The sequence below is a fragment of the Rhineura floridana genome, chromosome 10 (genome assembly GCF_030035675.1).
Source record: "Rhineura floridana isolate rRhiFlo1 chromosome 10, rRhiFlo1.hap2, whole genome shotgun sequence".
Taxonomy (NCBI): Eukaryota; Metazoa; Chordata; class Lepidosauria; order Squamata; family Rhineuridae; genus Rhineura; species Rhineura floridana.
This window is the reverse complement of record NC_084489.1, coordinates 60,113,213-60,137,497: the sequence shown is the minus strand read 5'-3', so window position 1 is coordinate 60,137,497 and position 24,285 is coordinate 60,113,213. Positions and strand designations below refer to the sequence as shown.

Here is a 24,285-nt window from a genome sequence, read left to right as displayed (position 1 = left end):
AAACCACCTTGCCTGAGCAAAAGAAATCAATCTAAATAGGTGGGATTACTTCTAGTATCTTCGACAACCAACAATTGCAATAGAATACTCCAGCACCTTTTGCAGAAAAGAAACAACGGTGATTTATTTAGCATGGCAGATCAATGCAAAACCATAAAGCATAGTAATTGTAGTACCGCTTGTTAAATATATTCCTAACTGAATGAAGAGTGCAATATTACTCTTGGTTAAATGGGTTTGTTGACTCTGCCCAGACCTGAATGGGGGAGATGGCAGGTGAGCACTATTTACACAGATTGTTGCCAGTGCTGCCCAGGTAGTCACAAGGGTGTTACTATAGCCCCAAGAGATACAGCAGTTCTGTCGGTGTCAGGAAATCAAGACCCACAATTCTAAGCTCCTGGGAACAAACAGAGACATAGCCAGGGCTGGCTCCAGGAATACCAGGGCCCTTGGGCATCAGCTTGCCCTGGACCCTGGGGTATGTGTGTGTTCGCGTTTGCATTTGCACTCGCACGTGTGCAACCCACCTCACCCCACCCCACCTACACCTACCTGTCTCCTGTCTTTTACTATTGCCATTAACCAAGATGGCAGCCGTGGTTTCCCTAAGGGGATGAAGCCTCCGCCGCCATCTTTGTTGATGGCATGCATGTGTGCTACGTGCACACATCTCTGCCATCAACTAAGATGGTGGCAGGGGCTTCAGTACCTTAGGGAAACCATGGCCGCCATCTTTGTTAAGGGCAACGGTAAAAGACTGCAGATAGGTAAGTGGGGAGACATGGGGGGGACCGCGGATCACGGGAGTGGAGGGGCGGCTGAGGGGGCCCCTGTAGCTCCAGGGGCCATCGGGTCAGTGCCCAACCTGGCTGCCCTTTAGAACTGGCCCTGCACATAGCTAGCCACATGGTAGCTGCTTCCACATAGTAAAGTTGTATAATACAAGCCAGTGAACGAGAAGAATACAGATTGTCAGGCAGATTGTGTGGGTCATTTCTTTCCAAACCAATTCAGTAGGGAAAGGTTCATATGATTTACCCCTTTATGTCACAAGGAGGTTGAACCAGGGGCCTCTGGGAGCAAGGCCCAGGCACCTTATTCACTGTGCCACCGGGGCAGCTATCAAGCAGGTCGTGTTATTGGACTAACCTCTGCTAGATTGCGGTGCGACCCATACGGTGGACAGAGGTGGTATTGCTGCTCTTCAATCTAACCAGACCACATGAACAAACAGGAGCCTTGGTTGCTCTGCATAGCTGTTGCTCTTGGCTTTGTTCCTCTTACTGAGTTCCACACAATCTTCCCTCACTCTCCTTGTCTGCCTGCTTGTAGAACACCCTCCTCTTAGATGTTTTCTTGGATCGACATTTCTTTAATTTTGGCACCTGTTTGTTTGCCTAGGCATTTATAGGCAGTGTGGTGTAGTGGTTAAGGTATTGGACTACGACCTGGGAGACCAGGGTTCGAATCCCCACATAGCCATGAAGCTCACTGGGTGACCTTGGGCCAGTCACTGCCTCTCAGCCTCATGAAAACCCTATTCATAGGGTCGCCATAAGTCAGGATCGACTTGAAGGCAGTACATTTACATTTTTAATTTTATTGCTGAAATTGTAGCCCATTTTGTAGCTTTTTATGGTTTTAATTATGGCTGTCTTACTTGCTCTTGTGTTTAATAGATTTCTTGTTTATAATTACTTCAATGGGATTGATGGATTTTGGGGATTTGTAATAGCACCCTGTCCTAAGATCAATTCTGATAAAGTGCAGGTTAGAAATATATTGAATAAACAAATGAATAATAAAACCTGATCACCAACTTTTCATAAAACACATCCTCTGCCTCCGAATCTTTGGATTGTTGTCGGATCTCTCTGAATCCTGTCCCACGGCTCACCTTAGACCAGAGGATGCAATCCCAGAGTGGAGGGAGTGCATGTAAGTAAGACATCCAGAGGGATTGTGTTGTCAGGGCCCAGCAGGATTAGAGGAAGAGGACATGATCTAAGGTTCCCTCCCCAAATCTAGAGCCTTGTTGTATTCCAAATCCCATCAACCGCAGCCAGCATGTTCTGTGGTCAGGAATGATGTTGTAGTCAGCAACATCTAGAGGGCACTAATTTGGGAGTGGGTGCCTTAGATTATCTCTTCCCTGCTAACCCTGCTGAGGCCTGACTTCACAATCCATGTGGTTCTTAATTGCATGTACTTCCTGCACTGTGAAATTACATCATATGGAAATGGCTACCAAATTGTTGACTGTGCATACAAAAGGATCTTTAGACCACTAAAATCTCCTCCATTTTAATTGTATTTAATGAACCGTAGCTGAAAGCACAAACTCTTCACAGAAGGATGTTATAGTTTATAACATCTACAGAACGGTCTTTTGAGAAATAAGAACACAACATTTCCCACTTGCAACACAAGATGTGTTGGTGCATATTGAACATAGTTCCACAAAGAATAAGAAAGCATCCCTTCTAGATACACTTTAAAAATGTGCTATTTTCTGTGTTTTATGAAAAGGCTATAAAAAGTAAGGGCATGACCTGTCCTGTCCTGGCTTCGACACCCATGGAACAGGGGAAAGTTGGCTGAGAAGAGACTGCAGCAACACTGACAGAGGAAAAGTATCAGAGAACTGAAACCAGCATCTGGGTCACTACATGGGAGCTGGAGAAGGGCAGCTGGAAGAGCAGCAGGCAATAAGAGAAAGGATTAGGTGGACACAGTCTGCCAGACCACAGCACCAAGGCAGGCAACTTGCTCTGACAACTGCCAGGGCTGAGATGTGCCCTTATATATGTAGACTATCATTCCTTTGACACTTGGTGGCTTTGCAGGCCTTCTGATGTCTCGGACAAAGAGGACTGAATGAACATGAGGTAGCAGTTGTTGGTGTGATTAATCAGGGAACCCAGTATCTGTTTTGGCAGCACAGGCTGCTGGACCCTGGATCAGCATCCATTAATACAGTTTTCTCACCAGTCTTCCTCCTCAGACTGGGCTGCTGCTTTGCCAGGGCTAGGTGGGTGGAAGATCCTGTAATCTGGACTGAATTGCTCATAGGCAGGGGCAAGAAGACTGTGCAGATCAATGAAACAGCTAGTTTTGTAATTTGTACCTTTACCATCAGCCAGTCCCTGAGCCCATCTGCAGCTTTTCCTCCCTCTCCTCTTTGGAGGGAAGTGCCTGGAACCTGGACTATGTGATTAGCCACCAGGGACCAGAAGACTGTGTAGAACAATGGAAGGACTGCTTCTGTGGGCTGGCATTTTTACCATCAGTCAGCCCCTGAGTTCATCTGTAACTCCTTCAATCCCATCCCTCTGGAGGGAAGAGCCTAGAACTTAGACTGTCATTAAGTATCAGGAAACAGGAGGAAACTGCCATTGATACCCCCACATATCTCTATCATAATTGTATGTTTGTCTGATTTTAACTGTATAAATAATAAACAAACAGGTCCTCTAAAACTATGCCTACTGGCTCAGTGTCTAAGTCTTTGCTGGGGACCAGATATGGGATTGTTTCCTCCTTTGAATCAATGTCAGATTCACTGGATGAGGCTATGACAAATCCAAGTTTAAGTGCTCTTTATCAAATGCATTGAGCATCTCTCGTACTGAGCATCTGATGAAGTAGGCTCTTGCTTCCCAAAGCTCACGGCATGATAAATTAGTCTTTCAGGTGTCACAAATCTCTTTGGAATTTTTGCTGCAACAGACTAACACAGGAATTCCTTTGGGATCTCTCTCTACCATGGAAATTGAGGGGACTTTAAAATCCTTTAAATGTTGTGTTTCATCATTTCATCATCACCTGACTACAAAAATTCAATCATAATATCTTACCAGTGTAATTCAGCTTACATTGTTTACCATAAATATATAAGACCAGTCTGTGCAGGGTCCATGAAGTCAGCTGCATGTTTGCACCTTCTTGGCATTATTTTGTTTTTAATGTAAATCAAGTCTATTTACAGGTGATGGGGAAAGGACTTTTCCATTTATCTCCCAAATTGCTTCTATTTCAATATGCCAAGACATTTGACTAGATGGTTCATCAATGCTGAGCCCTGCTATTAATAAAACCCATGCATAATTGAATGCAGTTCAGCAAAACAGAAAGCGCTTTCAAGATGCGTGTGCAGTTTTCCTACATTAGTATCACTGCTGATTTTTAAAGTACAGAAGAAATGCATGAGACGGTTTAACTGGAAGGCAGAGGGAATTTTTAAGTTCACGTGGCTAAAAAAAGCTGGCAGGATTCCTCCATGGCGCAGTGATGAAGAAAAAAACCTGGGTACGCTTGCTCTCGCTGCATGCTCAGCAAAAGCAAGTAGAGCCGTTTTTTTCTTTTTTAAAACCTGCCCCACAATTAAACTTTTGAAGAGTTCAGCATAGGGTGAGCTTTCCAAGCCTCCCCATGCCTCCTCCTTTCAAACTCTAATTCTGGAGCCTGAAAGGAGAGATGTGGGGAGGCTTGGAAAGCCTGCCCCGCACTGATCCTTTCAACCTCCAACCAGTTTGGATCAGTGCGGGGCAGGCTTTGCAAGAGCAAGGGTTTTTGACAGGTGGGCAGGGCAATCCAATTGTTAACCATATGATATCATAGCGACATCACATGATTGACATGTGGATAGCCCTATCTACCTGTCAAAGATCTGGCCCCCAGAGCCAAAAAGGTTCCCATTCCTGAACTTGCATGTATTTTGAAAGAACTTGCATCTATCTATCTATCTATCTATCTATCTATCTATCTATCTATCTATCTATCTATCTATCTATCTATCTATCTATCTATCTATCTATCTATCTATCTATCTCACAGACTAATATCAAAATGCAGTGCAGCAGAATTATGGATAAATACATGTAAAAATGAAACAGACTTATTTGTCTATCTCTAGCTCATTCTCTCCTGACCCGTTGCATTAGTATTAGCACTGCAAGAATAGAAATCTAGCTGCCGTGAGATAGCAATATTCTGAATGCAGTGAGGATTTCACACTTCCTGTCATGCTAGGCAGTAGAAATCAGTTCACGGAGTTGCGTCTCCTTTCCCCTCTCCAGACTGAGAGCAAGGGTCAATTCTGCAGGGTGCTGTTTTGCAAGGGGCTTTCCTGCAGGAAAGCCACTTGTGAGTGAGCACCCTCACCCCACAGGATTGCTGCCCCCACTCTACAGCAGTTGAGTAAAGACATTGATCCTATGGGGTGATGCTCAAGCAGGAAGGAGACATGCAGCATTGGACCTACCTTCTCCGGGAAGACATAGCAGGGTTCTCAAACACTGGAGGCATTCAAGAGGCAGCTGGGCAGCCACCTGTTGGGTATGCTTTAACTTGGATTCTAGTATTGAGCAAGGGGTTGAACTTGATGGGCTCCTTGGCCTTTTCCAACTCTACTATTCCATGATTCTATGGTCACTGTGAGAACAGGATGCTGGACTAGATGGGCCATCGGCCTAATCCATCAGGCTGTTCTTATGTTCTTACAATCCTTGGGGCATGTTAAGCACTGGGATACAGCACCAATTCTGAAGCCCTCAAAAAGTTTTCCTCTCTCTGTGTGGTGGAGATCACCAATGGTGCAGGGAAAGAAAGACTCTTTGGTACATTACCCAGACCTAGCTCCCATCGAGTTTAGTGGGGCTCATTCCCAGGAAAGTGGGCACAGGACTGTAGCCTTAAGGCTGTCTAAACTGGCCTCAAGTTGCATTTACATTTTTCTTTCATCTAGTGAATGTCTTCAGATATAAGGAAATGTTGTGGAGTCAAAGGGAACCAACACAGAAGCAGCATGTTCATCGTAATCCTCTCCTGAGTAGCTGTGTTATAGCATTTAAGCTTTTAAAAAGTGCAGCTTACATTAATGAGACAGAAATACTTACTGCAATCAGCTTCATCAGACCAGTCTTCGCAGTCAGCCTTGTAGTCGCAAACAAGGTGAGATTCAATGCACTTCTTGTTCCAACACACGAAGTCAGTAACAGTAGGGCACACCCCAGAATCTTCTCCTACTGAAACCAACAGGACAGCTAAATCAATACTTTAATTAAATCAAAGAGTGCCCTTTCTTATTTGCTTACCCTTCGTGCACCATCACTTTAGTGATTAATGCTTCCATCAGATGTTATTCAATCTCACTCAATTTTAATGATGGCTTGTATCTGCCTAGACTGCTCTATTGCCCATATTCTGGGCTGAATGGATGGACTTATTCTGGGTTTAAGCAGACTGGAATTCAGTTCAGCACCAGGAAAACCTTTCCTTCACCTTGTTTAGTCTCTAGATGCATGACGGCATTATAACATTCATTGCCCGTAAGTATAAAAATACATGGAACAAAGGCAGTGATGACGAGAAGCCCAATACACACACACAAACTTGCATACATAGAGCTCCTTATAATTCCCAAAGGCAGCGCCACTGCCATTGCATCACAAGGAGTTTTTAAACATAAGGAAGTCCCTTTTGCAATGCAGCACAAAGGATTCCTGCCATTTGAGCAAATCTCTCTGTTATCAGTCCCATCTCCTGTATTGTTAAAGGTGGGCCAGGGAAGAGGGAGAATTAGGCTTATGCCATCTATATTCTGCCAGATAGTCTCTTAGTTACTCAGGCTGGCAAGCAAGCATAATCAGTGCAAATATTCAGGGTGAAGGTATAAATGCAAGCACTGCATTCCAGTTGGTTTGTTGAGTAAACTAGTGCAGCGTACTTGTTATATGACATACAGTTATACTATATCGGGAAAGCAAAAACAAAAAAAATGGTAATATACAAGGGAAAATGGGACACAAAACAAATTTTAAATCTATTGCGCACTGAAATAATACTAAATGCAAGAAAAGATGTGACCTATCATGAACATTGACTCAGGTAAACAAAACAACAGTGACAGAGCACATTCAAGAAGAACTTTTATAGGCCTACATTGCTGTCAGTGCTCTAAAACCAAGGGGGGAAATGAAAACAAAGGCAGATAAGAATCAAATAACCTCCTCTGAAAATAAACCTAACAACCTTGCATGAAAAAGCCTGGATATAATGTAATATTTTAAATTATAAATCCTACCAATCACTTACACTACCAGCCATTGGAAGAACCGTTCTGTCAGCTTCACTGGCTGCTTAAAAGGGCAATATCTGAACAGTGAGGCATGACGAGGGTGGAGCTGAGCCTAGTCAGTACACTGTGGTCACTCAATTCTACCCACAGAGTAAGAACCCCGTTCAGGCATTCACCTGAAAAGCCATGGTCTTAATATGCATGCAAATCCCATTCCCAATATCCCCAGGAGAATGGACTCATCATTCAGTCTTCACATATTCAGCATGAAGGTCTGAAGAGAGCTTCTAAATGTGTTTGGTTGAACACACTTAGAAACCTTCCCAGGATAAGCCAGAGATTCGAGTCACGGGGAGATCACTGGATGGAAGTCTTTACCTGTCTTCAGAATGTTTTTATCTGTAATTGTTTTTAGATTGCTTTTTATTGTTGTTAAAATATTGTGTTGATGTGTTTGCAGCCCTGGGTTACTTCAGGAGGAAGGCAGGATATAAATTCAATAAACAAACAAACAGAATCTCCAAGTTCAGGAATTGTTTGTCATTGAGCACAAATTACTCAGAAGGAACAGCATGGGAGGGCAATTGCATTCATGCTTCCCAGAGGTATTGTGGGAAGAAGAATTCTGGATTAGAAAGACCTTTATTTGATGTGATCTTACAGATATTTCTTATGTTCTTACTTTGTTCAGTTGTGGCTCAAATGCAAAATCATTTAATAATCTTTCAAAATTATTGAACCCTGTTTTGATATCTTTATCTTACTGTGAAGTTTCAAACCACACAACAGCCAGATCCTAAGAACTGGCTTGGCTGCAGCATCACAGGAACAAATGCCTCTTTAGTGTAGCAAACAATATCCTTTAACTTTCACGAACAGAGAATCAGAGTTATGCCTTTAAGGGGATTGCTTGTGTCCTACACAATGTGCCATCAGCAACCTCTCTCTAATCCATCTTGAGTAAGCCCCATTCATGTCATTGCTCTGTCATGAAAGGATCAGGAGAAACATGGGTGGCTGCTAATAAAGCAGTGCTGGGTGAAGTGTGGGTTGCAAAGCGAGGGCATGGAGGTGAACGACACCTGTTAGGCTCCTACTCCTTGATCCTGTGTCAATATTGTACAAATGGCTTCTGCAATCTTAAGCAAAATGCAGCCACTGCTATTTTGGCCTCATAAAGTTAGAAACACAGTGTGGATTTGATAAACAGAATGGAAGATTCTAAGTTCTGAGATAGCTCTTTAAAGCAGAAATGAGGAAGATTCTTGCAAAAACTATAGTGCTTCCATTTGCTTTAATCAACCTAAGCTGGCTATATACTAGCTATGAACAAATCTGACAGTGTCGAGTTTCTCTCACTTTTCCAGTCTTCAGTTCACCACATTTCTGCATTGATTTGCTTCAAAAAAACAAAAAAGTCCCCATGAAAATTCATCATATTTCTAATATACACATTTTGAATGCCTAATATCTGCAGTTTTGCAAGCATTTTCCTGAATATAATACATTTTTGTATGTTGTTTTCACTAATATATGCATTCTTATCCACACTTCCCCTAACACATGCATTTTTGTGAACATTTATTAGTTGGAGAACTGCATTGCAAAATTCAGGGAAATGTGAATTATGAAGGATAGCTGTATTTCGGTTCATGTATTGTTTCTAGAAGTGTTACTTAGGTAGGTTCACATTGCAAACTGAACCTAATTTCTTCCCCTCCCACACACTGTATACCAGATATCCCTTTGCCTGTTCTGCATTTCTGGCTGAAAGTTGACATTTCATTTAGGAGGGGGGAAATGGTTTTCACTAGGGTTGCCAGGCTCAGGGCCTGAGAATGATTAGGTATCTTTAAGAGAATATTATTTATTTATTTATTTATTTATTGCACTTGTATACTGCCCCATAGCCGAAGCTCTCTGGGCGGTTTACAGCAATCAAAAACATTAAAACAAATATACAATTTAAAACACATATTTTAAAAACAATTTAAAACACAATTTTAAAATTTAAAACAATATAAAAACAATTTAAAACACACGATAAAATGCCTGGGAGAAGGGGAAAGTTTTGACCTGGCGCCGAAAAGATAACAGTGTTGGCGCCAGGAGCACCTCATCAGAGAGATCATTCCATAATTTGGGGGCCACCACTAAGAAGGCCCTCTCCCTTGTTGCCACCCTCCAAGCTTCCCTTGGAGTAGGCACCCGGAGGATGGCCTTTGATCTTGAACGTAGTGTACGGGTGGGTTTGTATCGGGAGAGGCGTTCCATCAGGTATTGTGGTCCCAAGCCTGGCAACCAAGAAGTCTTCTGTATCTTTAAAAGTTGTGCAAGGGGAAGGGAGAATTTCACCTTGTGGTTTTTTCCATTACAGTGTTGCAAGAAAACCTGCACTTGGCTGGATTTTCTCTTCTCTTAGATACAGAATCATTCTCAGGCCCTGAGCCTGGCAACCCTAGTTTTCACGCAGAATAATGTCCACCATAATTAGGAGCATTTTTTTCATTTTAAATTCAGCAAACTTTTAAAAAAACCAATCAATTGTACAGACTGTACAATGGCGTTCCTTTTAAGGGGCGTATTTGCCCTCACCATAATTACAGGGAAGGCTTGTGAACATTCTAGAATAAAGAGTTAGGAGCCACGTGAGATCAATCAACCAATAGATGAAGGCGCGGAGCAGCAAATATAAGGCTGCTCCGTCCTTCCCGCGCTTGCCTTTTTCGCCTTGCGGCATGCTTGCACTTAGCTCGTTTGTTGGACGGCTTCAGCTTCCCTCGTTGGATTTCTTCGTTCCTGTGTTTCCTTCCTCCCGTTGCAGCGACACAGCTGGGCTGTTACAGAGTCGGTGCTGGTTTGTGGCAGTTTTCCCACCTTCCTAGCTGCGTGTTCCCCTTCACTTGCTCCCTCATAGATGCCACCCCAGTGTGTTAGGGAGTGTGTGTGTGTGGTTTCTTTCTCCTCATTCCCGCTTCAGCTGTGCTGCGGGTGAATAAATTCCCTGTGTAATAGCAGGCAGGCGTTGCTTGCTTGGCTTTTGTTGCTGTCGTTGTTGTCTGCTTTTCTTTGTCTGTTTTGCTCCCTGCTTGCTCCGGTGTTATTTAGAGCCTGGGGTGTCGTTTCCTTCCCCTTTTATCCCCGCCCGTCAGCTGCTCAGCGGGTAGATAGCGGGCAGTTTCAAAAAACTGCGGGCAAGCGTTTCTTTTTTGTTTTGTTTTTAAAATCTTGCTGCTTGCTCTGCGACAGTTTGTGAGTTATAGTGATTCCCCCACCCCAATTATTTTTTTTAAGGGGCCTTTTGAGCGGCATGTTTTGTGCTGGTCTGTTGGAGAGGGCCTTTTGATAGTGCGTTCCAGCACCATTCCTCCCCCCCCATTTGTTTTAAGGGCCTTTCCTTGCACCTTACTGGGGCCTTGCTGGACTGGGATTTGTCGAGGCGTTTTGCACGTGCACCCCCCACTTGTTGGTATCCTCTGTCAAGCCCCCCCTTCCATTCAGCCTGCGCTGTAATTCTCCCACCCCTTATTGGGTGTTGTGGGAAGCTGGGTCGTTTACCACCTCCCCTTGCACCCCCTCTTGTTCCTTTTGCCGCTTTCATGGGGGAGGTGTGAGTTGCTTCAAAGGGTGGTGGGGTGTCTGTTTTGTCTTATTAATTTATTATATATCATACAATTTTATGATTATTAAATCAATTGATAATAGCATAATTTAATTTTAGGATAATTATATATATATATATTTTATTATTAAATAAATAAATAGATAAATACATGAATTCATTTTAATATATTTATAGATATATATGTACATTTAACACACACACCCGTTCCTTTTGTTTATTGCTTTTCCCCATATCAATTTATTTTATATTTAGTTCTGTTTGTACTCCTACATTCATGTTTTGGTTTTTAATATGCTGTTATTGATCATTTAGCTTCATAATTTTGTTGCATGTATTGTGCATGGAGAAAAAGTATAGATGCTTATGTAATATCATCTAAAGGGCAATAGATAATTTATTTTAAGGTGAGTTCATTGGAATCCCACATCTCTGACTTCTTATGTGGCTTCAAAATATGTATAAGTGTGATTCAGAGAAAGGTAATTTATGCTATGCAAGCATAGAGGAAATGCTCAACAGCCAGGTGAACTCATTGTTGTGGCTTTCTGAGAGCCAATACGTTAAGGTTAATGGAAAAATAAATAAATAAATAAGTAAATAATTATATATATATATAATTATATATAATTATATATAATTATATATATATATAATATATATATAATATATAATTATATATAATTATATATATATATAAAGTTTGCTAAATCAGTATTTGCTTTTTGAGTGATTAAGTCTTAACTGTAATTTTCTTTATGGATCTCTAGTAGTTAATAACCTTATAACAATAGTTTTTCTATAGCAGGAGTGTAGCAGGAATATGTTGGTTGCTTAAGGCATTATATTGCCTGTACTTTTAAATGCTTTGTTTTATCCCTGAAATAGCTAAATGAAATATAAAATATGCCAATTTTAGGAATGATAGCTTATTGGTTCTTGCTTAAACTGCTCCTATAGCATTTGGTATATTTATATCATGAAGCTTTTCCAAGGCATTTTTAATTCAATTTAACTTCATTCCTAAAATATGAATAGTATACTGCTTGTTTCACAAGATACAGGTACCCTCTTCAATCACATCTATTTCATGGCAGTCACGTGCATAGTAGGCGCTGCTACCTGTTCGATTCACATTCATACGTCGGGATGACAGCTCTTGTTTACATCATATGAAGAAGAACCTTCTGTGGGAAACCTGCATAGGTTGTGTGGGCTTTTGCGTTATGGCCAGGCTGTTGTCTAGATCCTGATCACTTCTACTGGGTTGTGCAAGTGCTGCTGGCCAGATGTGACTTCAACGGCCATTCTTTCTTCAAGAACAAAGGACTTGCTCCTGTAGCTTGAACTGTAGGTAAGCTTTGATGCAGTCGGTGGTTGGTATTTTGGTGTCAATTCAGGATCTTGGGTGTGCCGAATAATGGCTGGCTGCTTTTAAGGTGCCTGGGGTTCACAATAGAATTTATTTTCTGGACTATTTTCCGACAGTGCTTGCGGTATATATGTGGCCTTCTGCCCTTCTGATCCGCATGTTACGTTCAGTGCAGCACTTGGCTATGGTTATGTGGTAAATCCCCAGAACCTCAACATGATTTGAGCTATGCGCCTTGTGCATGCATTTATTCTGCAAAGTACAGTTGCATTCCACCCGAATGCCGCCTGATCCTATGAGGCCATCCCCCCCCCCATGTATGAATGATGTACACCTTGTTGCAGCCCACGCTCTGCTAGGGAGGGCAGGAGATTACCGTTGGGAATATATCCTGCCTCCTTTTTGCCTCTTTCTTTAATTTTCAGGCCAAATGCATTCAAGAACCCATTTTATGAAAACCAAAGGAGGCTAGTCGCATTCTACCCTGAGACCGCCTGGTCCTATGTGGCCCCTGTTATACTGTTGATGTTCCTGCCTTCGATGATTCTTAGTGCCCCCCCCTCTTCCAGGCCAGTTATCCTGGGCAGTGGCCTTACCAATAATTTTAGGGCGCCTTTTGCCCTGGTAAAATTAGTTTTCCGGGCAAGTCATTGTAATATTTGAGCCCTGCGCTTATATTGCTGTGCTGTTGTCAGCGCATATGCTTAAGTCGGACCAGTGGGCTTGTGATTGAGTGGTGAAGCTGAGGGGCTGCCCATCGCCCTCTCTGTCCCTGGTTCGCTGAGGGACCTTTCTTTCTTTCAGGCCAGTGGGCCAGTACTATCTTTTCATGTATCAATGGCTACGCATTGATTCAGTTTTGATTATTGCTATGTTGTTCGCAAGGCCATTATGTTTAAGGATTACATTTCTTTCATACAGGAGCAGCTGCAACAGTTGCCATCGTGGGCACATGTTCTGGAAGTATTCTGCTATTTATGATGTATTCAAAGGGCAAAAACTTATTTCTGTCATAACTATCGCTAGACACTTCTCGGCGCTGGCCTTTAATCCAAGGCAAGAGGAATGCAGGATCATTATGTGGATTTAGGGTCAGTAAGGTCCTTGTGGGTTGGTCGCGTTCTGCTCCTAGGGCCTCTGACCGGAGGAGGCTAATCACGCCCAATGTCCTCCTTCAGATCCTGCCTTTATTTAGGTCAATGTGCTCATCTTGTATGAGTCACACCTGTTCGCCGCAGTAACTCTGATGATGTTCTATGGTGCTTTTCGCCCTAGTGAATTATTGGTTTCCGCAAAGCGCGATGTGTCCTATCGTGCCTTATGCTTTGGCGACTGCACATTAGGTGCAGATTTAGTGAGGTTCTCCTTAAAAGTCTATAAGACTGATCAAAAGGGCCATGGCAGTTTTGCTTCTTTATAGTTGCCAGGTACCTGACTTATGCCCATTTTCCGCTATGCAGCAATGTTTGTGTTTCAGGCCAGCTGGCCAGCGTTATCTCTTTATACATGCAGATGGTTCTGCCCTGACTCAGTTTCAATTTTGGGCCGTTGTTCGGCAGGCCTTGTTGGCCAGTGGTTGCGATGTTGGAGTCTATGGGCTGCATTCCTTTCGACTTGTCGCATGGGCACGGAGCTGCCGTTGGAGTGGCCTATTCCTGTGGAGCATCTATTGCAGTTTATGATACATTTAAAAGGGCACAATAATTCTGTTTCTACTATCGCCGGCCACCTCTCGGCGCTAGCCTTTAACTCCAAGGCAAGGGGGCTGCCGGATCATTCTGTAGATTTTAGGGTCAGAAAGGTCCTTGTGGGTTGGTCGCGTTCCGCTCCCAGGTCCGCTGGCCGGAGGAGGCCAATCACGCCCGATGTCCTCCTCCAGATCCTGGCACTATTTAATTCTTTATGCTCATCTCAGTATGAGTCGCACCTGTTCGCCGCAGTAACTCTGACGATGTTTTATGGTGCTTTTCGCCCTAGTGAAATACTGGCCCCTTCTAAGAGTGATGTGACTAATCGAGCCTTATGCTTTGGCGATTGCACATTAGGTGCGGATATAGTGAGGTTCTCCCTGCGTGTCTCTAAGACCGATCAAAAGGGCCATGGCAGTATCGTGGTTTACAACGATGCCAGGTCCCAGTATTGTGCCCTGTGTCTGCAATGCGGCAATTCTTATCCATTCGGCCAGCGGGCCAGCGTTATTTGTTTCTACATGCAGATGGAACTGCCCTGACTCAGTTTCAATTTTGGGCCGTTGTTCGGCGGGCCTTGTTGGGCAGTGGTTGCGCTGTTGGAGTCTATGGGCTGCATTCATTCCAGATTGGTGCGGCTATGGCCGCGGCCCTCGTGGGCACGAGTATAAGCGATATACAGGCGATTGGCAGGTGGCGTTCCGATGCATTCAAGTCTTATGTCAGGTTTTAACAGAGGAATTTGTTTTTGTTTCCCATAGGTTTGACAAACATCCCAATTCCTGTGAGGATCGTCTTGTGTGGCCACTCAATTTTGTTCTGGGCTCACCGGAGGGCATCCTCCTCTGTTCCGGGCACACAGCTGCAGCTGTCAGCCTCAGCTACGGTTCAGTGGGATGCACGGAGGGGCATGTTATGGGATGCATTGTTGCCTGCCATGTGCCAAATCATGTCCTCTGCTAATAGGCCACACATCGTGTTGATTCATTTGGGAGAAAATGATTTGGTGCAGCGTCCTGCGTTGGATATGCTGCTGAAAGTTATGCGTGATCTCACGTGGCTTATCCGCGTATATCCCAATCTTATAATTGTATGGTCCGAAATGCTTGTTAGAAGGATCTGGAGGGGTGCAGTGCACCCCAATAAGATAGATAGATCTAGGAAATGGGTTAATAGGAAGGTAAGGGAGCTAGTTTTGTCCTTGGGTGGGGCAATTATTCCTCATGAAAGGATTAGGTTCCATGCCCCACATCTGTTTCGTGATGACGGTGTTCATCTTTCTGAGCAAGGGTGTGACTTTTTTTTGGAGGATCTTATGGGGGGATTAAGGGGTTTGTTATCTTCATTGGGTGGAGGGGACCAAGCTTAAGCTGATCCCCTCTTGTAGCATAGAATTCGGGCAGGTGAGGTATATGGGGGTTAAAATTAGGCGGTTAAGGCATCCTGAAAAAGGGGCACTCCACAGGGAACCATCAGGGCTTGGTGTCTGGTGGCGATCTGGGTTGTGTCCTTGTGGGACCTGCTTGCGCATCAGGGTGAACGCCTGTACGGCGGGGCCATGGTGTGGAGGTGGGAACCACACAGCTGGCTCCAAGAGCAAGGAGGGAGGAATTCACACATGTCCTTGACTCTTGGGTTACGTAATGACGTGAATAGATGCCTTTAGAAGGTGAGGGTGTAATCCCTCGTTGTTAGGTTTAGCCTCACCTGCCCGAAGAGTTGGATATTTGAATAATTGGCTGTATTGCATTTGATTTACGATGTTATATTTTAATAAATATAACATTATACCAGTCTGGTGTCACGAGTCTTCCTTGTGTGGGGGCAATGGCGTTCCTTTTAAGGGGCGTATTTGCCCTCACCATAATTACAGGGAAGGCTTGTGAACATTCTAGAATAAAGAGTTAGGAGCCACGTGAGATCAATCAACCAATAGATGAAGGCGCGGAGCAGCAGATATAAGGCTGCTCCATCCTTCCCGTGCTTGCCTTTTTTGCCTTGCGGCACCCACCCTCCCTCCGTTGTCAGTATGGGCTTTGCTGGTCACCTGAATGGGGCCGAGTAGGAATTTTTTGGGGGGGATCCTGATTTCAGAATCCCTTTCGTTTTGCCTACTCCATACTGCTCGGGTTTAATTCAATTGGCTTTTCGGTTGGGTTGGGATGCGTCTGCTTTGGCTGGCATAGAATTCGGGCAGGTGAGGTATATGGGGATTAAAATTAGGCGGTTAAGGCATCCTGAAAAAGGGGCACTCCACAGGGAACCATCAGGGCTTGGTGTCTGGTGGCGATCTGGGTTGTGTCCTTGTGGGACCTGCTTACGCATCAGGGTGAACGCCTGTACGGCGGGGCCATGGTGTGGAGGTGGGAACCACACAGCTGGCTCCAAGAGCAAAGAGGGAGGAATTCACACACGTCCTTGACTCTTGGGTTATGTAATGACGTGAATAGATGCCTTTAGAAGGTGAGGGTGTAATCCCTCGTTGTTAGGTTTAGCCTCACCTGCCCGAAGAGTTGGATATTTGAATAATTGGCTATATTGCATTTGATTTACGATGTTATATTTTAATAAATATAACATTATACCAGTCTGGTGTCACGAGTCTTCCTTGTGTGGGGGCAAAGAATGCCAAGGGGGAGAAAGCATGTTTGTTTCACCAGATATAATTTAACAACTGTGCTATATGAACCAGCCAAGAAGAAAAACAACAACAAAAGAAACACAGTGATGCTGTATATCAAATGCGTGCATTTTTAAAGAATATCTTGTTTTCACATGCTGTGCTTCTCAAGTGTACTCACAGGGTAAACTATGGGGAGCTGTTGTATAGAGGAGCACCTGAGTTTTGAAGGAGCATCACATGCTGTGGGTGACTAACCCCTTAGTTTGATCCTTTCATGCCCAAGCCCTTAAATTTATTTAAATAAGATTCAAATAAATACTCCAGAGTATGCTTGAAATTTACAAAGTGACAGAGAAAGCAAGGAAGAATGCATCTAACGCAAAGAAATCTGCCTCGACTTGCAATGCAGGGTTCCAGAAAAATCTCTTGTACATTTTAATGAATGATCATTAATCTTTTGAAAGCTGGATGGCTGAATGTTTGTGAAAGAGAGGTCCAAAAAGAATCATGGACATGGTGACTTTATACATTCATACTATAGTTTATTTTTTTTAAAAAAATATATTCTGCAAGCGGGTACTACATTGTTGTGGGGAATGGAAGAAGCTGTTTGACCAGCTGCTTATTCATGAATAGCCCGACCAGCAATTAGCTCAAACAGGCTGCAGTGGGGTAGGGTTACCAAGTCTCTGTTTCTTGGCTAGAGTCTCTGGTTTTGGGGGGCCCCTCTGGCTCTCCGGCTAGCACCCCTTAATCTCCAGACTCTCAGCTTCAATTTTTTTTAAAAATTAAGTTTCTAGGTGGTCTGGTTCCCGAGATATACACCAAAACGTCAGCCTCCCCGTGACTGTTTAATCTATTTAACTGATACGATGCTGAAGTTGGTTCCTAGTTCCTAGTTCCCAGTTCCTTATTTGCCTGAAAGTTCAAAACACTAAAAAAGAAGAGTTGACAGCTACAGCAACTTCAAACCAAACTTAACATGTCTCTGAACCCCAACATATATGTTGGGGTACCCTGTATGATATATCACTGTGATCGGGGGACTCTCCCCGTCAAGAATAACAATACATTTATGCAATCAAAATCACCAGGCTTCTGATACTATCATAAATACATAATGATGTCATAAAATCATAACAAATAAGTAACTGGGGGTGACCACCCCAAACACAGCTCTGGGACAGGACAAATCATATACCCCAGGAAAGGGAAGGGTGTCCTCCACGAGATGCCACTGCGTCCCGCCTGGCCCAGAGCTTCTGCTGGGCGCAGGACACGGTGGACAGCATCTATGCAAAATCAAAGCAGGCAAAAACATACAGGAAAAAGTAAGTAACTGGGGGTGCCTGTGATGCGTCCTTCCCTGGCTCTCCCTGTCAGGTTCCTACCTGCGCGTGGTTACTGCCTGTCTCTAGGCACCACCAGGGACTCCACCAGTCCGGACCGCACTCTCTTATGGTTTACCTATCCGCTCTAGCACAGATCTCAACAGATCCCCCTGCTAGGCAACCACCAGTAACGTCCCAATACTAGTATTCCCAGAGACTCTGAATACTGGTATTGTTATTCTCTTCACCGCTGCCACCATTTGTTACAGTTCCCCTTCAGCCTTGGTCATTACCTTACCCTCCCTTCTGGTCTGTGAAACCCCAGCCAAGGATCAGGCCTTTGGTAAACCAAATTAAGTATTTATTACAGATAACAAAGCTAACAAGATTAACAAGATTTCTTCTTAAGGCACATAAGCATATGGTTTTACTCAATACTAATCCGAACTCCACCTCCCTCCTGGCAAACAACTCTCTCAAACCCCACCAAGCAACCCACTCGTTCTCTTCTCCCCCCCGATTCCACTCTCACTCTTCCTTTTATACATTCAGCCATTTTAAACACTCAGCCAATCATCTCGCATTCTACTGCCCATTCACTCCCCCTCCTCTTTCACTCCACTTACCATGTATCTTCTAAAACAACAACACTTACCATATATACATTAATATAGGAACATCACATTTCCCCCCCCCTTAAACAACAGCAGAGTATTATTCCTGTTCCAGGATTTATACGTCGCGTTAACAAATAAAAGTATCTATGGGGAAAATGTCTTTCTTTGTTCCTCTGTCTGGTCACGTCACTGCAGTCCCAGCCACTTGCCTGGAAAGTCCATCGGCCAGTACATTGTCCTTGCCTTTGATGAACTGGAAGTCCACTTGATAGTCCTGTAGGGCCCAGGACCACCTCTGCAGCATAGTGTTATGGTTTTTCATAGTCTGCAACCATAACAAGGCCCGATGATCCGTAGTCACTGTGAATCTTCGTCCCCACACGTATGGGCGCAACTTGTTCAGTCCCCACATGACCGCTAGGCACTCCTTCTGGACCGACGAATAGTTTTTCTCCCTCGGCGTCAGCTTGCAACTCAGGTACGCCACTGGATGTCTGGTGCCTTCTCTCTCCTGTAGCAAGACGACTTCCAGCGCCAGGTCCGACGCATCTGTAGCCACGATGAATGGTTTCTCATAGTCTGGTGCTATTAATATGGGTCCTAGGCACAAGGCTTGCTTCAGTAGATCAAAAGCCTTCTGACATTCATCCGTCCATACCACACGCTCAGAACACTTCTTCTTTGTTAATTCATGCAAGGGGGTTGCTATTTCCCCAAAATTTCTCACAAACTTCCTATAAAATCCAGCCACACCCAGAAATGCCCTTACTTGTTTTTTGGTTAAGGGGATCGGCCACGCTTGTATTGCCTCCACCTTGCTCCATAAGGGGGTGATTTTCCCACTCCACACCTTATGTCCTAAATAGATTACTTCCTTTAGTCCAAACTGGCATTTCTTAGCTTTTATTGTGAGGCCTGCTTTTCTTAAGGCCTCCAATACTGTTGTCAGGTGTTGGACATGCTCAGGCACCGACTTGCTAAAAATGGCCACGTCATCGATATAGGCCACTGCAAAATCTGACATGCCTCGCAACACAGTATTGATTAGCCTCTGAAATGAACTTGGTGAGTTCCTTAGTCCCATGGGTAAGGTCACAAATTCATATAACCCATCTGGTGTACTGAAGGCAGTTTTGGCTCTGGATTGCTCGTCTAGTTCCATTTGCCAAAATCCTTTACAGAGATCTAGTGTAGAGATAATGGTTGCTGCCCCCAATAACTCTAACATTGCGTCTACCCTAGGCATAGGATACGCATCTGGGACAGTAATTTTATTGATTAGCCGATAATCAATGCAAAACCTGGTCGTTCCATCTTTTTTCGGAACCAGGACAATACTTGAGGCCCAGGGACTGATGGATTCCCTGATCACTCCTAATTCCAGCATATCTTCCACCTCCTTTTTGATCTCATTCAAAACTTTCCCATTCACACGGTACGGAACAGATCTGATTGGGGCATGATCTCCAGTATCAATGGAATGTATAACTATACTGGTTCGGCCAGGTTTGTTGCTAAAGAGATTCCTATAGGTTTTCAAAACTCTCAGAATCTCTTCTTTTACTTCCTCCTCTACCTCCTCTGACCATTCCACTTGATCTACCCCTCCTTTGTCTTTGCTTTCCTGTACCAAATCTGGAAGTTCAGGCCCACTTCCCTCAGGGAATAAGGTAACTTGCAACACCTGTGCATCCCTGGTATGGTAAGGCTTCAACATATTTACATGAACCACTTTGCTTTTGTTTAATTGATCTGTGGTGATTACATACGTCACTGTGTCAAGCCTTTCTCTGATGGTATATGGTCCTTCCTAGTTAGCCTGTAATTTGTCATGTTTCCTGGGTATGAACGCCATAACCATATCTCCCACATCATACACACGTTCTCTGGCTGTTCTGTCATACCAGTAACTTTGCTTCTCCTGTGCATGACTCAAATTCTCTTTCACTACTTCCATCATTGATGTTAATTTATTGCGGAATTCCAATACAAAATCTACTACAGAAGTTTTGTACTCTCCCAGAGTTCCTTCCCATGATTTTTTTAGCAGTTCCAAAGGTCCCCTCACTTTTCTAGTAAACATTAGTTCAAAGGGTGAGAAGCCTGTTGACTCCTGAGGGACTTCTCTGTATGCAAATAAGAAGCATCCCAAACGTTCATCCCAGTCTTGTGGGTGATCTTGAACATAGCTTCTTATCATGCCCTTCAAAACTCCATTGAATCTCTCAGTTAGCCCATTAGTGGCGGGATGGTAAGTAGTGGTCTTTAGATGTTTCAGACCACAACATTTCCACATACATTGCATCACTTCTCCCATGAATACACTGCCTTGATCTGTCAGCACTTCATGAGGGAAACCCAGCCTCATAAAGATTTTTAATAAAGCCTCTGCCACTACAGGGGCTTCTACAGATCTCAGTGCTTCTGCGTCTGGGTACCTGGTGGCAAAATCCACCACCACCACTAGATATTTCTTGCCATGCCTTGTGGGTTTGGAAAAAGGGCCCACCAAATCTATTCCCACTCTATAAAAGGGTTGTCCAATTATAGGAAGGGGCTTTAAGGGTGCCTTGGTCTTTACTCCACTCTTTCCCACCTTTTGGCATATTCCACAAGATAATGTTGTTTTACATCCTTGGAGATATTTGGCCAATAATAATGTGCAGCCAATCTCCTCTTGGTCTTTTTTATTCCCAGATGTCCTGCACATGGGACATCGTGGGCTACCTCTAGCAATCTGGTTCTGTATTTGCTAGGTACTATCAATTGCTTCACTGGTTCACATTCATTCTTTCTCTCAGCAGGCATCCACAGTCTATATAAAATCCCATTCTCACACACAATTTGATTCCTCAGTTTGTCAGTGAAAGGAATCTGTTGGGTCAGGGCTTGTTCCTTTATCTGCTTCAAACATATCTTTATGCAGCTCTTCCCTGAATTGATCTGCTTCTTCTCCAGAGACCACTTGATACAGTTTGTCTTCTTCAGCAGGCCTGCTAGTGGTTGCTATGGTGACCTGAGGCTGGTTAACAGATTCCACCCTGTTTGTTTCAGCCCCCCTTAATATGGCTTCTTTTTCTCTGCCAAGTTGCTGTCTGGTCACTACATAGATCTTTCCTTGGGCGCCCATTACATCCCTTCCCAGTATTACTGGTTCTTGTTGCTGGGCATTAATGCCTACTTTATATCGGCCCTCTCGGCCTCTCCAAGTCATTTCCACCAGGGCCACAGGCAAACTTTCTGGTTGACCTCTCACTCCTTGGATAGTCACAGTTTCCTGAGGTAATATTACCTCAGATTTTATTAAATCGGGCCTCAGTAATGTCTGAGCGGCACCAGTATCAAGCAATGCCCAATAATTTGCCCCTTGTACACTCACTTCCTCTCTCAGACTTGAATCAAGGTCTGTTACTTCTGTCCAGTTTATCTGGCAGAACTGAACCTTTTTCGCTGTTTCTAAAGCCTTGGGCTCTGTTTTCACTGCCCTTGTCTGAGCAGGATTACTAATGGGGCTGGCAACCTCACATTGAAAACGTAGGTGCCCCGGTCTACCACATTTGTAGCATAATTTCTCCTCACTTTTAGGGTACACAGATCCACTCTGGGGTGTCCTGTGCCCTTCAGATTTTACTGGAGGACTCACTCACTGTGGTACCACATCCCTTCTGCCAGCACTATATGGTCTGGGTTTAAACTCTCTTGATGTTTTCCCCACCCAGCCAGTTCTATTGGAGGCGAAGTGATCCGCCATCTCTGCAGCCTCCTGCACAGATGTAGGGGAACGGTCTTTGACCAGGAGCCTTATTTCTGGTGGTAACTGATGGTATAATTGATCCAATATCATGAGGTTTTTCACCTCCTCCACAGACTGAGCTTTTGCACTTGTCAACCATTTCCCAAATATGTCCATCAGTTTTGCCCCCAGCTCCACGAAAGACCTCCCTGTCTGTATCTGGCAGTTTCTGAAAAGTTTTCTAAAATAATCAGGCCCCAGTCTGAATCTTTTAAACACTGCTTCCTTGAATTCAGCATAGGTGACGGGCCTGTCTGAGGGGAAATATTGGTATACCTCAGCCAATTCCCCTTTAATCAGGTTTGATAAATACTGCATGTATTTATCTTCAGGTAGCCCCCACAACTGAGCTGCTTTTTCAAAGGTGCTGAGGTAAATTTGAGGATCTTGACCAGGCTCATGGACAGCAAAGTCCTTTGGAGTAATTTTTATTTTTGCTCCATCTCTGTCCTTTCTTGTTTCATTAGAATGAAACTTCTCTCTTTCAAATTTTAACTTTTCTACTTGTAATTCGGCATCCACTGCTCGTTGCTTCTCCCTCTCCTCAAACCCCATTCTCATTTTCTCAGTTTCCATCTTCAACTTCTCAGCTTCCATCCTCAATCTCTCAGCTTCCAACTCTCGCTGTTTATCTTTTTCCTCAGCCTCAAAGACCCGCTGCTTTTCTTTCTCATCAGCCTCCCTCCTCAATCTTTCAGTTTCCAACTCATGCTCCCATCTTAACTTCTCTCTCAAATACTCTATATAAGCGGGATTGGTTGAGTATCCTTCTGGGGTCTCTTCTCTGACAGGTTGTTTTTGCTGGGCAGTTGCAAATCCTATTAGTGCTACCCTCAATTCATCTACCCCTTTACCCTTGTGAGGTAAATTGAATGTTATGCACTTCTCCACCAGCTCCTCTCTTTTCATTTTTATATATTCAGCCATGGTGTTTGAGTTCACTCACTCTTTGCCACACACTCTTTGCCAGTCACTCTCACAAGAAATCTTGTTTTGTTATTTCTGTTTGCCACACCACTGTATCTGGATTCTCTGTTGTTCGTATCCCACCTCTGCCACCACATGTGATGCGTCCTTCCCTGGCTCTCCCTGTCAGGTTCCTACCTGCGCGTGGTTACTGCCTGTCTCTAGGCACCACCAGGGACTCCACCAGTCCGGACCGCACTCTCTTATGGTTTACCTATCCGCTCTAGCACAGATCTCAACAGATCCCCCTGCTAGGCAACCACCAGTAACGTCCCAATACTAGTATTCCCAGAGACTCTGAATACTGGTATTGTTATTCTCTTCACCGCTGCCACCATTTGTTACAGTTCCCCTTCAGCCTTGGTCATTACCTTACCCTCCCTTCTGGTCTGTGAAACCCCAGCCAAGGATCAGGCCTTTGGTAAACCAAATTAAGTATTTATTACAGATAACAAAGCTAACAAGATTAACAAGATTTCTTCTTAAGGCACATAAGCATATGGTTTTACTCAATACTAATCCGAACTCCACCTCCCTCCTGGCAAACAACTCTCTCAAACCCCACCAAGCAACCCACTCGTTCTCTTCTCCCCCCCGATTCCACTCTCACTCTTCCTTTTATACATTCGCCATTTTAAACACTCAGCCAATCATCTCGCATTCTACTGCCCATTCACTCCCCCTCCTCTTTCACTCCACTTACCATGTATCTTCTAAAACAACAACACTTACCATATATACATTAATATAGGAACATCACAGTGCCCACCCCAAAATCTGCTATGGGCCAGGACAAATCATACACCCCATGAAAGGGGAGGGTATCCTCTATGAGATGCCACTGTGTCTCGCCTGGCCCAGAGCTTCTGCTGGGCGCAGGGGAAGGATGAGGGCATCTATGCAGACAGAAAGTATAGAGAATCTTCTTACTCTTACTCATTTCTCAGACCTCTAGTGAGGGGTGAAATCTGTTAAGACGTTTGGAGCAGCCACATTAAAAGATAAGGGCAGGGTATTCCAGGCAAGGGGTTGCCAACCCTGCTTGGATATGGATGTCTTTGCAGAGGATCCCTAGTCAAGCTTTACCAACAGCACAATCCAAACTATATCTACTCAGAAGTAAGTCCTGTTGAGTTCTATGGGGGCTTAGTCCCTTAGTACGTGTGTTTAGAATTGCAGCCTTCAGGGGCAT

The 24,285-nt window shown here is 44.0% G+C and overlaps 1 protein-coding gene across 4 annotated transcripts in view; it reads right to left on the bottom strand.

Moving 5' to 3' along the window:
- The window catches only part of LOC133365140 (MAM and LDL-receptor class A domain-containing protein 1-like), a 319,039-nt gene that overhangs the window by 121,765 nt on the left and 172,989 nt on the right, over positions 1–24,285 (bottom strand). For all 4 annotated transcript variants that reach the window (XM_061586590.1, XM_061586591.1, XM_061586592.1 and 1 more), the window contains one exon: positions 5,901–6,029. In XM_061586590.1, coding sequence (XP_061442574.1) covers positions 5,901–6,029 — 129 coding nt within the window. The remainder of the gene's footprint in view (positions 1–5,900; positions 6,030–24,285) is intronic.